We start from the raw sequence: 17,500 nt of genomic DNA, 5'->3' as shown, positions 1-17,500 counted from the left end.
GACCACTCACTCACCCCAAAGTTACTCACTATGATGACCACTCACTCACCCCAAAGTTACTCACTATGATGACCACTCACTCACCTCAAAGTTATTCTGCCACTGGTGCTCCATCTGAAGTCTCTCAGCAGCATCCGCCAGAGTCTGGGTACAGAGAGGGAGAGAGAGAGAGAGAGAGAGAGAGAGAGAGAGAGAGAGAGAGACACACGATGAGACAGAGGGTATAGAGAGGGAGAGAGAGAGAGAGAGAGAGAGAGAGAGACACACGATGAGACAGAGGGTATAGAGAGGGAGAGAGATGGAGATAGATGGATGGAGAGAGAGAGAGAGCGAGGGAGAGAGAGAGAGAGAGAGGGAGAGAGTGAGAGAGAGACATTAATGACCTGTATTTAACCCATGAAGAGATTGTTCAATGTATAACATGTAACTTTAGCTAATATTCCAACATGCCGTTTAGCAGACACGTTTTTTGTGTGTGCGACCGACAGCGCGAGCATCTAGTACATGTTTAATATGGGCGCGGCGAGATCAAACGTGTGTTGCTGCTAGCATGGTGCTAATCACAAAACCTCACCCACTCAAAAGCAAAAAAAACAAACACACAGTTCACCAGCGTCCACCAGCGTGGATGTCAACACCGTAATTGCTTGTGGGTATAAACAACTCATTTCCACTTAACACCTGCAACTGTGAAACAGGATATGGCGTGACATAACGCCACTATTATTAGATCCCACTCCATTTTGACACAGATCTGCCATAACGAATAGGTTAATGAGTTTATCATGGGGGACTATCTTTTAATCTCAACCTGGTCTAGAAACCCAGAGAACCACTAATTTCCCCAGGGAAATGCAGAATCCAATTCATTTGACTAGGTTCTACAGTAGGGAGTTCCTTGAGTCAAACAGAAATTAGACGAACATAAAAGGGAAAATTAATTGAGGAAAATCGTTAGGGGGTCGAAGATGAATAACTGAATAAATGTTGGTGTGAAATTAGATGAGACATGCAGTGACAAGAAGCTCAGTTAAAGTGGTTTTGTATTTCTGTTTGTGGTGAGTTGGCAGTTTGGGTTTGGGTTGGCTATCCCAGCGCTCTCTCTTTCTGTCTCTGAAGGATATGGCCTCGGGCGCCCAGAACCAACCTAACTCAGCTTATGGCTGTAGGGTTGTGCTATTTGCATGATATTCGTCTCCTCTAACACAATGATTTCAGCAACGCATAATTAATGCAATTAGAGCTAATAAAAGACAAGGGACCCTTGATACCGTCAGAGTGCTTTGCAAGCACGTTATTATCTTTCTTTCAGAATAAATTGAGGGATCTGAGAGCTAATGGTTTACGTGCCGCTTGCTTAATTAGCTCGCGTTTTCCCTTGAGCTTCTTTGAGCTGTGTGGAGGCACCAGTCCAGATCAGAACTCAGTCTGATGGATGGAGCAGAGGATGACTTTTTGACACAGAGATATGGAGAACACAGCCCACTATTAGCGTGTTGCAAGGTTTAACTTGACCGAATTGCTAAATCCACCAAAGACCGAATTCAAACCAAGGGTCAACTGCACATCATCACCCTTCACCACTACGTAGCTGTTACCATGTGATCTCTACTGTACCACACGCCTCTACTGACACTAATAAGAAACACATTAAGTGCATTATTTTATTTCATTCTGTTTTCAAATATCCCACCGACTACTGAATGGTTTTGGAAAGAGCTGAGATATGATCAATAACCCGAGGGGGGGGGGGGGGGGGTCTCATCAAACTCTCCGGGTGCTTCCATCATGGATCTATCGGACCCCAGTCACAGCGTGAACACCCTCCAGAGCCTCACGCGCCTCGGCGCCGATGCCGCTGATGACTCAGCACGCTCCTCTTCATGTCCGCCTAACCAGACGCTGCTGAAGATGTCCGCTCGTTACCCGTCTGACCGCAGGTCCGCCCACCGGGGCGGACGACACGCCCGCCGTTTGAAGTGTGGTTTCCATGACAACCTCTCCAGTTGCATCTCATTTGGTGGACGTTTGGGGAGGGAAGGGTGTGTGTGTGTGTGCTGCTGAGTATACTTGTTTTATGTGTGTTTCCCAGTAGTCTTGCACAGACATGTTTATGGACAGCTATGTTTATGGCACACACACAGACACACACACAAGTTCAAGTTCAAATTCAAGAGATTATATTGCCATATGCAACAAGTATGAGTATAGGTACATTGTAATTCTTGGTCCTGCTCCTTTCCACAGTTGCTTATCAGTTCCTAGGTTCCTGACTAAACAATAGATTCAGGATTCAATATCTCTTTATAATTTCTAAACAATATATTATAAATGTGAATAATATATTATTAACCTAGACCTAAAAGTAAAGCCTATATGAATATACTACAGTTGACTAATATAATATCAACTGGAACCTAGAAAGAACCTGAATCTACAGTATACCTCAAAATATAGCCTATTAGCATATGAAATAACAGACAGAGGACAGACACACGCACGCACGCACGCACGCACGCACGCACGCACGCACGCACACACACACAAACATTGTACTGTTCATGCAAAAGTCAGTCTTTATTTAACAGCATGGTCACACATACCCTTGGGCGACATTGCTAAGTAAATTCAAACCGTGCAAAACACTGTTGGAGAGCATTTTAATTCAGACTACATTCTGACTGCTTTGAACTGCCGTTTTAATTCACTGTGGTAAAAATATTTAATTGGCACAGAGAGGTTTGACTGAACAATCACAAGCCAACTAACCAGCTACATCAGTATCCAGTCTCACTTTGTATTTGATCATGGATCTAGGTTGACATTCTTAAAGGAACATGCCAACTTTTGGGGAAATTAGCTTATTTGCTATCTTCCACAGAGTCAGATAAGGAGATACATACCCTTCTCTTCTCTACACGTTAGAGCCGTTTGCCTCGGCTAATGTTTCAAATCCACTTCCAGTAATTACTTCCAGTAATTACGCTAAGCTAGGCTAACAGGTCTCAATGCTCCCTCCTGTACACACAGAGAAGAGAAGGGTATGTATCATCTTATCTGACTCTGGGGAAGATGCCCCCCCAACAAATCCTCAAAAGTTGGTTATGCTACTATAGATCCACTGCAAGGACTTTTTGACTGATTATAAAATAGTCTCATTTTAATACAGATTCCACTACATTACCTAAATTAGCAAATCCAACCGTCCCTGAGAAGATTGGCTGTTTCTATGTTTATTCTATAGATATCTGCTCGGCTGGTCGGGTTGTCCAGAAAGGACCAAACTATTTATGTACCTCGTCGCTAGTTTTCCTGACAAGTAGTGTCTTTTCGCTGGCCTCTGAACCAGCTAAATGAATGCTGGGCTAGGCAAGAGATATGCAGTCGTCTTTCCAGGAAAACACTACCGCTTTTGTCCACAGGTGCCGCTAAAATCAACAAATACTGAAAAACTCCTCATGGCTGATTTGAATGCTCTTTGGAATCAATTCAATCAATGAAATGCCAATCATTCAACAACCAAGGGAAACCATTACACAATTGATTCATTAAAATAATCAAAGACAAACACCCAGTATATTTCAAAGAGGATTCATTTTCTAACTTGCCTGAAGCTGATATTGATCCCCCCCCCACCAGATTGCTCGCCTGTTTTGATCTGATTGCTCCTGCACCTGAGTCTCCTTTATGCTACAATAAAATGTTGGCTGAGCTACTCAAGTAGAGCTACTCATCCGACAAGCACGGTTCACCAAACTAACAATTAGCAGCTACAAAGAGACAGGTGTCTCCACCCTGATACCCACGTCTCCCTCACTCCCCTATTCTCTCTCCTCTTCTGCTTTTGCTTTACCTCTTTTATCTCTTTGCTCTCTTCTCCTCTGCTCTCCCCTCCCCTCTCCTCTCCTCCTTTTATCTCCTCCCCGCTCCTCCTCTCCTCTCCTCCCCTCCTCTTCTCCTCTCTCCTCTCCTCTACTCCTCTCCTCTCCTCTCCTCCCCTCCTCTGACTAAAGAATCCAGTCTGTTGAATCTGTCCTGCATTTGGTGCCCCGACCTCATCCCTCCATCCATTACTGAGGCAGCTGAAGAGTGTAAATAGAGAATCAGATGCTCTCAGACACCCAGAGCTGCTGTTTATCACTCGGAGGACGGAGGACACAGAGAGACGGGTATAGGGGAGGAATGGAGAGAAGGAGGGAACAAGAGAGAGAGAGGGAGAGAGAGAGAGGGGGAGTGATTAGTGAATCAGTTGGAGGATGCCAAATACAATGATCAGAGAGCTTTGATATAATGCCCTGAATCAATCGGATTTCTCACCAAAGCTTTCAAATTACATTTCAAAAACACCTTCAAAGAGCAATGCACAAAAGAGTCAATAAGTCTAAAATTACACAACTGACACTTTATTATGGTTGACAGTGTGGGCTACAGTAAAAGCCTCTGATGCATACACATCTCTGATAACAACATCATTGAACTATTCTAGATGAGAGCTATATACTCATGGACCAGGATATGTAGCTCAAAGCTACTGATAAAAACAGCATAGCGCTCTATTGTAAGAGAAGCAGCCTCAATAGTTGAGAACAAGGCTGGGTCGCATACTTTTTACTACCAGTACGTACTACAGCTGCCCCTAGAAAGTACGTAATTTGCACGCAGTAGGCATACAATTGGGACATACCAATTTGTCATAACATTGTGCCTTGAAATTTCCGTCACAGTCCAAAAAGCGTCATTCGTCCACAGCTGTCGCGATTCGCACACGTGACGTAATTTCCGCTGCGCACAGGATTGTGGGTCAGATGAGCCAGAAAAGTCTGCTGGCTTGCATGCTGCAAAATAAGACCGGATGTAATAGGACATCCTGGTATTTTCGCCATACTGCGTGTGGCATTCTATGTACTGTTGGGACATACTACATCGTTCTTTGGCATACTATATAGTATGGAAGTACGTGATGCGCAGCCCAGCAGGTGTGAGGCTGCAGAGGCCATACAGGCGCCGAGGAAGGAGCTGCCATCGCTCGGACCTCCACCAGGGCCTCTTCCAGCCAGGGCGTCCATTCCACAAACCGCAACAGAGCGTTTAGCGGCCGCCGTTGGTAGGTGAATGAATGTGTGAATGGGTGAATGAGGCTCTCTGTCCGTTAAGGTATAAGGGCGCTATATAAGTGCAGTCCGTTTACCATTTCCCGCTTACAAGCACGCCAAGGACCGGCCTGTTCAGACACGCTTTCTGACACCCAAAATGAGCCGGAACCGTCCCTTGAACTGCGCTAGCGAAGAGGCGGCCATTGTCCAGGGATCCTTTTCTAGACTTTTCTAAAGCTTCAGCAGGGTCTCCCAGGTACTTCAACAGGGCTGAACAGGTACTTCAACAGGGCTGAACAGGTACTTCAACAGGGCTGACCTACAGTACAGTGTGTGGAATTAACACAGCACTACATCCTGCACCCACTGATGCCATGAAGAAGAGTTCTGGTTTAGGGCTGAAGTCCATTTAGAGCGCGAGGCTCAGGACTGAAGTGCTCTCTGAATATTTGGATTTGTCTAAGACTCCGGTGACTTCTCTCTCCCCCGAGTTCTGTCCCGCCTACCTGTCAATCACAGACGTCTCTACACTCTCCCAGCAGCTGACATGGTTTACACATTAGCTCAAATGCGTGCGAAACACAGGGTCCATTAGTGAGGTCCTCAAGGGGTCAAAGGTGAATCATCGGAGGTCAAAGGGCACGGGTACGGGGTCAGGGAGGTTTGACCCACCAAGCCTGTTCTCCAGCTGAATCTTTTGCTCCTTCCCACCTGTTAACCTATGTACATGGATGGATGGATGGTTGGATGGATGGATGAATGGATGGATAGATACTTTATTTATCCCCAAGGGGAGGTTGTTGTGTTCCAGCAGTAAGGACAAAAAAAGGCACAATCAGGGACTAATTACAGTAGGAATTGAAGCCTCCTGCTGTGGCCTTGCCTAGGCTAATGGATGGAGGGTACCTCATCATCAATGGCACAACACTAATGTGTGTGTGTGTGTGTGTGTGTGTGTGTGTGTGCGTGAGACCCTAGCTATTAGAGATAAAGAGAGAGCGGAGGAGAGAGAGGGGAGGAGAGAGAGAGGAGGAGAGCTCAGATAATGGAGTCCGGAAGAGGGCGAATATGCCTCTCCGATTCTCTCTCTCTCTCTCTCTCTCTCACACACACACGCACACACATACACCTCTCTTTTCCTATATCCATTCTTTTGTCTATTTCATCCACTCTCTCTCTCACACGCACACATGCACGCACGCACGCACGCACACACACACACACACACACACACACACGCAACACCTCTCTTTTCCTATATCCATTATTTTCTTTCTATTTCACACTCTCACACACACACAGACACACACACACAAGACACCACCCGCAAACACCTCCCCGTCTCACACACACTGTTCCAGTTCCTCCAGCACCTCCCCCGTCTGTCTGAGGAGGGGGTCAGGAACACTCCTGCTGTCTCATTCATGTGTGGGGAAGCGCAGGACGGCACAGGAAGCACCAGCATCTGCTGTTGTGACTGACAACACTCCCCCCCCCCCACCCTCACACACACACACACATCTGCCACCCCCCCCAATGGACGGATGTGTCCTCAGAAACAATTTCTATTTGTTGTAAGCACCACAGTGTCGAAAAAAAATCCTATGTATGTAAAGTACAATGGCAATAAACAAATTCTGATTGTGATTCTGATCTAGTGACACATTAGCTCTGACAATGTCTGTTGTGTACAGAGTCAGTAGAAATTCTTATTGACTAATTACGTACTTAATCAGAAGAAGACTAAAGCCTAATTTATGCTTCTTGAAAAGTGTCGCTTGAAATCTAGCATTCATGCTTCAGCGACACTTCTCGTCGTCTCCATGGCAACCCGGAGAGTTTTGGTGGCCTGCCGCGCGTTAAGTTAAAACCGGAGACTGACAGACAGATTTCATGATTTGTACAGAAAACAATATAATCTTCTCTGTGGATGTTAATCCACAATGAGAAGTGAACTGAAGTCTGCATAGTCATTAATGTTTTACTAGACTCAGTATAAGTTGCATGTCCTATCTACCAATATGTCTGAGGGCGAACTCATTGCTGCTTTTAAAAGCGGAAAAAAGGCCAAACTCTGCCAAACTCGATCAAATAAAACGTGTGCTGATGACACACATCTTTTTTGTGTCCCTACTGAGTGTTTGAGGGCTGAATACATAACTGACTATGATTGCCAAAGCAGCCTGTTATTTCAGTTACATGAAAACCATAAATTGGGCTTTATGCCTATCGATAAATGTAAAACTCAAACCTCAAATCTTTGAGAATGTGTGAGAATATTTAAACCTTTTTTTTTTCTTGAATAGTCAACTTTCCACTGATATAGAGTTAGAATAACAGGTTCAGGAGGAGAAAGACCAGAGCACAGCACCGCCATCAATCAAACGAGATGCACCTGGCCACGCCCTGCCAATCACCTCAACTAGACACACCTGTTACCACCTAGCCTGCCTGTTATCTCTATCGTTGCTCTGCTTTCACACCCCTGAACCCCTCTATCTGCTATCCAGGTACCATGCAGGGCTCTGAACCCCTCTATCTGCTATCCAGGTACCATGCAGGGCTCTGAACCCCTCTATCTGCTATCCAGGTACCATGCAGGGCTCTGAGCTCCTCAAAGCCCAGTAGATAACCTGAAGGACAGATAACCCGAAGCCTGGATACACAGTCTCCCTCCCTCCATCCATCCATTCACTTAACATTGTCAACCAATCATTCTGTTCATCATTATTGTCAATCATTCATTCTGTTCCGCTGAATTTCCTTGAATAATCCCAGTTGCTGGTGTGGTCTTCTGAAGTCGTTAAATGCCAGTTAGGACTAATCTGTGTGCTAGCTAGACAGCCAGTCCTCCCTCCTCCAGCACTCCTTCCACCAGTTTTGTCAGGTCCCTGGCAACCAACCACCAATTACAGCTGGATCCAGTCACAGCTCGCTCACAGCATTCTCTCAACGTTCCTCCAAGGTTGGCTAAACGCTGCAGGGGCTGAGAGTGTCATGGTGGGATGACTGCCTGTTCCATTAACTGGTTTATTTGAGGAAGAGCAGAGTCCCCCCAGTGTCATTAATGAAGGGAGTTCCAGAATGTGCCTTTGTATTTTTAGGAGAGTGAGCTAACTCTGTCCAAATAGCCGCTAGCTGTGAGCTAGGCCCATTATCCAGTCACTGCACTAAATCTGTCCACTGTTTGAGGTAGCTAGCTAGTGGGAGATGTACTGCATTATAAGATAGGCCTGCTTAAGGGACTTATATCACCTATTGGAGGTGGACCACTACCTCCACATCTCACTGGTTAGGGACAGGTGAGGGGCACTGGTCAGCCATTAGCTAGGGCCATCATCCGTATGTGTAAGGATATTTCATGGTTTCCAAGCTAATCTGTGATTGGACAATGTAAGGGCATCATTGGATAGGAGAATTTAGATCTTGAGAAGTCTGTCAATTGGGCAGAGTTACACTATACTGAATTAATAATCAGTACATTTTCAAGAACCATTAAACTCTTAACTTTTGTGAGTCATTTTGTTACTCATGTACCTGAGGACCAAGACATCTGACCAATCAAGGTGAATCAGTGAATCATTCCAGACTAGCCTAGCACTCGGTTGATTTTTCTGCCAATGTCTGATGGAATGATTGTCAGTGGTTTGGGTGGTTATCAATGAGGCGACTGGTTATTACAGTATCCCCACAGAGTTTTTAATGATATACTTTGAGATTTGTTCACCCAACCCCGAACAAAACACACGCACGCACACACCCACATGCGTGCACACACACACACACACACACACACACACACACACACACACACACAAACACGTGACATACTCCAATCTGCAATCATATCAAGCACTTGTTGACATTTCAACAACGACAAAACATTGAGTTTCCAAAGGTAGAAAAAAGTGAAAATCAGTTGATCTACGCCTGATTTCATTCGAGATAGAGAGAGAGGGAGGGAGAATAAGAAATTCAATCAGACACACAGAATGAACATGACAGCTGGGACGAGATCGGGAGGGACACAGGAAGTGGTAAATAATTATGAGAGTTGGAAAATGAGTCACTGCTGGCTGAGCCCACACACACACACACACACACACACACACACACTCCCTCAGACCCTCTCATAGCCCATATCAAAACTGTGATTCAACCCTTTCCCCGACATTCTAAACATTAAATATTAACAGCTGTCAGCAAGGGGACAACAATTAGGCGACCCTACGGTCACTGGACGACCCGCTCTTCCTCCTGAGCTACAGACGGCCCCTTTCAAAGGCAGAACGGCTCACACAGCCGATGCCCGCATTGCAACGCGTAGTCATTCATCCTCTTGTCGTTCTGCGGGAGACTGTGGAGACTGCAGCTGTTTTACCATCAGACATAAAGGGACACGGCGTCGACCGGTTGCGGGCGGAGCGAAAGACACCTGTGCCGAATCAGCGTATTTGATCTCAGTGAGACGCACTCGTCCGCTGTTTCCATCTCTCATCTTGTTTTCCCTTCTGGTTTCCTCCTTGAACAAGCATATATAAAACACCTGTTCCCCAAGGAGGGATCCTGGCCTCTGGTGCATGAAAACATAAGCATATGGGTCCAAGTTTTGATCAGAACCAAAGTAACTTCAATTCCTGTGAAATATAATTCTTTACCACAGAGTGCAATCTGTTCAATGTCATCTGCTTTTATAGTGGTGTTGATTGCCGGAAGTTTATGAAAGATATTAAAGATTATGGTCCAGCAATTTCAAAAATTGAGACGTTGCCACGGTCCAATCATCTGCTTTTAACTCTGTGCTCCGACCCCCCTCATGGCGAAAATGCGGCTACGTCATTGTCTAAGGTCACCGCGATACCATATGCATCACGGTCGCCTGGCGCAGAAGCAGAGGCATGGAGCAGGAAAGTTTCCGTCTTAGCTCGAGACACGTCCGGACTCAGAGTAGCAGGAAAGCAGCCATGCTGGCTCAAGGTGCGGTGACCTCACTGTGCTTACGGTAGCCCCGTATGGAGTCAAAATAGGGTCAAGAGCATTGGAGCAAAGGACGAACAGTTTTGAGTAAGTGGAGCATGTTTTTGCGCGAGCGTAGTAATGTGTAACAGATCTCCTTGCTTAAAAACCTTTTCTTCTCTCGCTCAAAACATGCTTCGCCTGCTCAAAACATGTCTTCGCTCGCTCAATACTTCTGGCCCTATTTTGACTCCGTGACAGTACTGTACGCCCCCCCCCCCCCCCTGGCTCGTCAGGCGTGGAGAGGAGAGGGAGTGCAGCGGTACCCGGGGAGCCGCTGAGGCCCGAGGCGCGCTGGTTCCCAGCGGGGCCGCGCCACCTGTCAGCAGGGCGAGAGGAAGCTGGCTCACACCTCTGGACCCAGGCCCCCTGGAGGACCCCACACCGCTCAGAGCTCACACACATGGATTTCACAGAGCTGAGATATCCGTGTGTGTGTGTGTGTGTGTGTGTGTGTGTGTGTGAGGAAGGGAGGCAATAGAGGCAGAGAGGAGGAGAGGGACAGACAGGAAGAGCAAGAAAGATGGAGGAATGGAGAGAGAGAGAGAGAGAGAGAGAGAGAGGGGGGAGAGAGAGAGAGAGAGAGAGAGAGAGAGCGAGAGAGCAAGGGATGCGTAAGGCGTGCAGAGAAGGAGGACGAGAGAGAAAAGACGACAACAACAGCTGGCGCTCATGTAATAGGCCTACCGCAGGAAACCGCGAGAGTATACTCCCTTCCCTCTCCCTCCACCTCCGTCCCAAAATGAATTTAAATGAATTGCGGCTGCCATAGTAACCGCACCTCCTCATCACACCTTCTTTGACGAAGCGTCTTTAACCGGTGTGAGGGAAGAGGTGCGTTTGAAACGACCCCCGCCCCTCTCTGGCTGTACCTCAGCTCAGTGACTTATCACCAGCTCCTGCTCAATCCACACGCTCCTGTTTGGAGCGCGCTAGTTATTCTGAAACGCTCCTCTCCCACTACGACCCGAGAATGCATCCCCCGCCACCTGATAACCACCTCTGGGATTTCCTGCAGCACTTGTGTGGGATACTAGTCGGAGCTGAATAGGCGTCGCACACTGATTCAGATTCCCTTCACGCACTGATTCAGATTCAGATTCCCTTCACGCACTGATTCAGATTCAGATTCACTTCACACACCGATTCAGATTCAGATTCACTTCACACACCGATTCAGATTCACACTGATTCAGATTCACTTCACACACTGATTCAGATTCAGATTCACTTCACACACTGATTCAGATTCAGATTCACTTCACACACTGATTCAGATTCACTGTACACAGGGGCTGAGGCTGGGACTTTAGTAAGTGTTGGTAGATGCTCTGTTTGACTGAACCGCCGGTGTGAGATGTTAGCAGGTGCCTGGTCATGGTTAATTACACTACTTCCTTATGTTGGAAAACAAATGTCTGCTTTGTGGACACAATCATTCCATCACCTGCTGTCACCTGAACAGAACACTCTAGTGTTGGAAGGAAACACACACACACACACACACACAACATAATAATGAACACACACACACACATACTCACACAGACACATAATGAAGGAAACAAACACGCACACACGCACACCTACACTCCCAAGCACATTTTTCTACGGTGTGTGTGTATGTTTGTGTGTGTGTGTGTCTTTATGTGTGTGTGTTTGGAGTGTGTGCTAACAAGGCTTTAACTCCAGTGTTTAATGATGCTCAGTGTCACCCTCGTCAGCGTCACAAGCCCAGTACTATTAGCAGACTATCAGACGCCTCATACACACACTCCACTATAATTACCCGCCAGCGCGTTGTTACACGCTGAAGCACAGCTCGTCTAATGGCCCTCTGAAATACCTCCGCTTTTGTTCACGTTCTCCTAGGTTGACACAATGAGCTCCGGTATCTCCAGACAAACATCAATGTATTTTCATAAAATAGATCAACGGTTGCTTGGCAGGGTTACTCAGATGTTTTTTGGGGTGTTTTTTTTTTTTTTCCTGTGGTAGCGAACGCAAGCTGAGAATAGAAGTTTCAGAGTCTACAACATGGCATATGTTTATGAAGGCCGGCGTCGCTTAGCGACCGGGCGCCATGGCAACAGGGCAGCATCCGAGCCCTCGCGGCGCCGTGGCTACGGCCCCTCGCTCCCCCCCCCCCCAGGGACCCGGCGCGAGCCCCAAAACATCCGTCCCTGGCGCTCTCCTCGGCATGCGTGGACTTCACACTTAACTCTCCCGGCAATTAAGACTTTACACACACAAAAAAACCTTCTTTTTAAAGGATCGGTTTTCCAGATACACTCAGCCCTAATTAGGGAAGTGGTGTTGATTTTTTTCCATCCATCAGAGCCTCAAGTCGCGTTCACCCGGAGAGATATATATCAGCAGAACAGCCGGGGCTAGAAGGCTGAAACTGTTTTGTTTCCAAGATGGCGGCCAACTGGCTGGATCTGGTGGGGAGCCAGAGGCTTTTAGGTGCTCTGCCAAAGCACTAATGCAACCCAATCCCCAGACTGAAATAACCACGTCCCCAATCAATATTCAAATGCACAGTACGCTACCGACTACTCTGCTGGTTCCATTGTCTCTCTCTCTCTACCTCTCTCTGTCTCTCAACAACAATACATGGATTTATTATCTGTTTCTTTATTCGCCCACCTGGCCCCCTCTCACTATCTCGGCCGCTATCCCTACCGCTCTTCTCAAATGTCTCTCTCTCTGTTCTCTCTCTCTCTCTCTCTCTCTGAATGATGATGTCACCCACTGAGGGTCAATAGTTCTGTCTGTCTGGCGTCTGGCTGGCAGAGGGCCCTGTTCCTCGGAGCGGGGGCTTCTGTGGACGGGAAGCTGTCCTCTCCTGGGTTCAGAGCCCCACGAGCTGATCTGGGAACAGTCTGGGACGGAAGAACCTTCCTCACGTCTCGGCTCTGCTCGTCCACCCAGAGCGTTTTAACCTTCTCATGAGACGGCGTATAGAACCAATTTGCATTAGGTGAGATTAGCTCCATCCTTAAATGGCTCTGGACCACACGCGCAAAACAAACCATATCTGATGTCACCCCTATGGTCAGGGAAAGTGGACTATTCCACCAGGAGAAGTTAACCACAGGCCCCATCCAAGTTTGGTATAAAAGGAAGGTAAATAATTGATGAGAGAGCCAGGGGTGGCCAAGATATGAAGGAAAGCAACACCCCAGGGCAATAGCCGCCAAAGAGAGGTCAAATCGATACAGGCACACACACACACACACACACACACACACACACACACACACACACATACCGTACCAGCTCAAATGACAGTATGCGTCTCAGTGCTCTGTACTGTAGGTACAGCTGGGGATCACCCTGTCAGTGATATCCAGGACCACTTAACACAGCCCGCTGGAAGTGTTGAGGTGTTTCCCGTCATCATCGGGTCGTCCACAGACGGGCCTCCCGTCTTCGTCTCCAGTTATCCCGGTCCTCCACACACCTGGCCATCTCACCGGCGGACTTTTGCAGCGCCCCCTCATGGCCAAGGGCGGTAGCTGGGTATCTTGCGGCCCTAGGCTGAACTGTAGGGGATCTCGGAGCAGGCGGAGATCCACCGGCGTGTGGACACTGTCCCAGCTATGGACCCGCCCTGGCATGGACACTGTCCCAGCTATGGACACGCCCTGGCGTGGACACTGTCCCAGCTATGGACCCGCCCTGGCGTGGACACTGTCCCAGCTATGGACACGCCCTGGCGTGGACACTGTCCCAGCTATGGACACGCCCTGGCGTGGACACTGTCCCAGCTATGGACCCGCCCTGGCGTGGACACTGTCCCAGCTATGGACACGCCCTGGCGTGGACACTGTCCCAGCTATGGACCCGCCCTTGCGTGGACACTGTCCCAGCTATGGACACGCCCTGGCGTGGACACTGTCCCAGCTATGGACACGCCCTGGCGTGGACACTGTCCCAGCTATGGACCCGCCCTGGCGTGGACACTGTCCCAGCTATGGACCCGCCCTGGTGTGGACACTGTCCCAGCTATGGACAAGTAGCAAGGGCAGATGGGGCCCAGCCATGGTAGGCCATCCAGCTAGGAGAAGGTCTCTCCCAACAGAAACCGTGGCTTTGAGGCTTGGCAAACCCGTAATCTGAACATCTAAGCCTGGTAAGACCACCTGTGGAGTCTTACAGTTAACCCCCCCTGAAGGTTTCTGGGACATTTCCACCTCTGCTCTCCGGTCTAGTGTGATGACAGAGGGATTATCTGACAATAGTCAAGTGAAGATTCTGAGTCATAGAGAGAGAGTGAGAGAGAGAGAGATAGAGAGAGGGAGGGAGAGAGAGAGAGAGAGAGAGGGGGGGGGGCAGCGGACTAAACTAAACAAACAGAGAGAGATGGAGAAACAGGTCAGAGAATAAGACAGTGAGAAGAGAGAATAAGAGAGAAAATGAGACAGGTCGGAGGGAGGGAGAGAGAGAGGGAGAGAGAGGGAGAGAGAGAGAGAGAGAGAGAGAGAGGGAGAGAGGGAGGGAGAGAGAGAGAGAGGTAGAGAGAGAGAGAGAGAGGGAAGGAGAGAGAGAGAGAGAGAGAGGGAGGGAGAGAGAGAGAGGGAGGGAGAGAGAGAGAGTTATAGGCAAGACTTCTCAAGATTTCCCAGGTTTCTGTAGTGAAATATTTCCCCCTTTTCAGCAATGTTTATCCTCCATATCCCTTCTGCCAGGCGGCCATAAAATCACACAGCAACTACTAACACGAGAGAGACGGAGGGAGGGATGGAGGGAGGGAAAGAAAGGAGTGAGCATGTCATAGATAAAACCAAGAGGAAAGGAAGAGGACGAGGGAGGATGGAGAGAGGGGGAGGGATGAGATGGCAAAAAGGGACAAAATAGATTTGTCTGCAGGAAGTAGAGATTACAAAATGTGTGTGCCTGTGTATATTTTATGCTTTGTGTGTGTGTGTGTGTGTGTGTGTGTGTGTGTGTGTGTGTGTGTCTGTTTGTGTCTGTCTCTGTGTGTGTCTCTCTGCCTATCTGTATTTCTTGTCTGTACATCCAAACTTGGATCCAAACGTCTTGAGAGCGATATAATACTCTTACGTAAGCACAAGTAGAATATAAACAGCTTTCTACAACGGAGAGTTGGGATACTTGATTCTGATTGGCTAGCAGCCGTGGTAAAATACTCTGTAACCCATGGCTGCGACCGCATAACAATTAGTATTAATGCGCCGTCAATCTCATTGACGAGGCCATTGATAAAATCAAGCGGTAGGCGTAGCAACCACTCGCCTTTTACGTATCCTATTACAAAAACCCACTCATCAGTCCGACTCCAACACTTCCACACTCCTACGAGCAAGAGTGCTCTGGAGAACTGTTTAATAACTGCACCATAGCTGGAAATATTCAAATAAACGTGAACAACCTGAATTATGCCTTATGACTTATGTGAAAAGGCCAACCCCAAATAGGCGAGATAGCCTATGTTGCCTGGCAACCATTTAATTCAGAACTATAGCCTATCGCGGAAGATTTTGTAAATACTAAAATGATAAGAATGAGCGGTAAATAAATGATTGAATGTTACTACTGTGAGTGTTTTTTGTGAATATATATATATGTAGTAACCGTTGTAGAAAAGCAATTGACCACTCGAGGCAGTGGGTTACAGGGGATTTTACCACAGCTACGGGGGTTTTAGCAACGCCCCGTAGCTGTGGTAAAATCCCCTGTAACCCATTGCCTCGAGTGGTCAATTGCTTAAATCTATGAGTTATTTTCATTTTTTTCTGCCGCAGAGAGTTCTGGAGACACCACGGAGAGATCAAAGAAGTCTGGAGACACCACGGAGAGACCAAAGATGTCTGGAGACACCACGGAGAGACCAAAGAAGTCTGGAGACACCACAGAGAGACCCAATACGTCTGAAGACACCACGGAGAGACCAAAGATGTCTGGAGACACCACGGAGAGACCAAAGATGTCTGGAGACACCACGGAGAGACCAAATATGTCTGGAGACACCACGGAGAGACCAAAGATGTCTGGAGACACCACGGAGAGACCAAAGAAGTCTGGAGACACCACGGAGAGACCAAATATGTCTGGAGACACCACAGAGAGACCCAATACGTCTGAAGACACCACGGAGAGACCAAATATGTCTGGAGACACCATGGAGAGACCATATATGTCTGGAGACACCACGGGAGACCAAAGATGTCTGGAGACACCACGGAGATACCAAAGCAGTACCTTTAGACGGTTCTTCTGGGGTTATAAAGTTGAGTTCCTTTAGAATGTTCTTCTGGGGTTATAAAGTTGAGTTCCTTTAGAAGGTTCTTTGCTCTTTTTAAGTTTGCAATTACTGTTTAGAGGTGGAAGGGGGCGTGAACGTAGCGTTTTGGGCTCATGCGGGCTTAACACCGTGTCCTAACTGCTTGCGACGTGAAGTAAGAGCTCGGTAAGGAGATCATTAGCTCTGCATTTTATGCAAGGTCTGGATAGTACATTTAAGGGGGTCGGCGGGTGGGGGGAACTTGCTAAAATTGAAAAATGAAAAGATAGAAAGTCAGACAGAGGATGAATAAGAAGGGAGGGAACGCTGTGTCTTGTGGGCAGATGTGTGGTTGCAAGACGCCAGAAAAAAGGAAGAGAGAAGGGGAGAGAGAAGCCTGCTGTGCGTTTGCAGCTGGTGCCCACGCCCACAGGGTGTGTGTGTGTGTGTGTGTGTGTGTGTGTGTGTGTGTGTGTGTGTGTGTGTGTGTGTTAGGGAGGGAACCCAGTCTTCTATCAATATATCCTCTTCAAACGTCTGATACAGTAAGTCACATGACCGCCAGGCGTGACCGTCAGGCAGAGCTCGGACTGAATCGCTGAGACAGAACAGATAGTCCCGCCAATCCAAGATGGCTCCTGATTAAGTTAATGACAGCAACCATCAGTCTAAGTGAATTGGGCCGGCCGAGACATGCTGCCATGGCGACAAAGGGAGGGGCCTGGGGACTTCTTGGATCCATCTATATGCTTTTGGCCCCACCCTAAAAACGTAGGGAATATCCCTTGGGGACACATTTGAAGGGAACACCGGCAGGGTTTGTGTTTGGGGCTTATAGAGACGGACAAGCGCTTCACATTCATCACTGTTAAATGTTTTCCGTTGCTCTCTTAGAATGCCTTTCTTCCATTGTCCACTGCACTGTTTTTCACCCTTGGCTCAAACATAGTATTTGCATTTGGTCACAAAATTGTACAGAGGGTGCATCTAGGATGTATGGTATTGTTATGTTGTATCATAGCTTCCAACTTCCAGTTGTCTTGTGGTCTACTATTTCTAGGGACCATTACGCATAGGGAGTGTAGGGTAAATGTTCACCCCAAATGCTTAAAGATCATTCATATTCAAACTGGATGGAGTG

The 17,500-nt window shown here is 47.6% G+C and overlaps 1 protein-coding gene across 1 annotated transcript in view; it reads right to left on the bottom strand.

Moving 5' to 3' along the window:
* The window catches only part of cacna2d1a (calcium channel, voltage-dependent, alpha 2/delta subunit 1a), a gene marked incomplete at both ends in the record, with an annotated part of 108,407 nt that overhangs the window by 66,919 nt on the left and 23,988 nt on the right, over positions 1-17,500 (bottom strand). Inside the window, one exon of the mRNA XM_084448015.1 lies at positions 85-144. Coding sequence (XP_084304141.1) covers positions 85-144 — 60 coding nt within the window. The remainder of the gene's footprint in view (positions 1-84; positions 145-17,500) is intronic.

Source organism: Borostomias antarcticus (assembly GCF_949987555.1).
Source record: "Borostomias antarcticus genome assembly, chromosome: 13".
Classification (NCBI taxonomy): domain Eukaryota; kingdom Metazoa; phylum Chordata; class Actinopteri; order Stomiiformes; family Stomiidae; genus Borostomias; species Borostomias antarcticus.
Note: the sequence above shows the minus strand (reverse complement) of the source record. Positions and strands in the feature narration are given on the sequence as shown.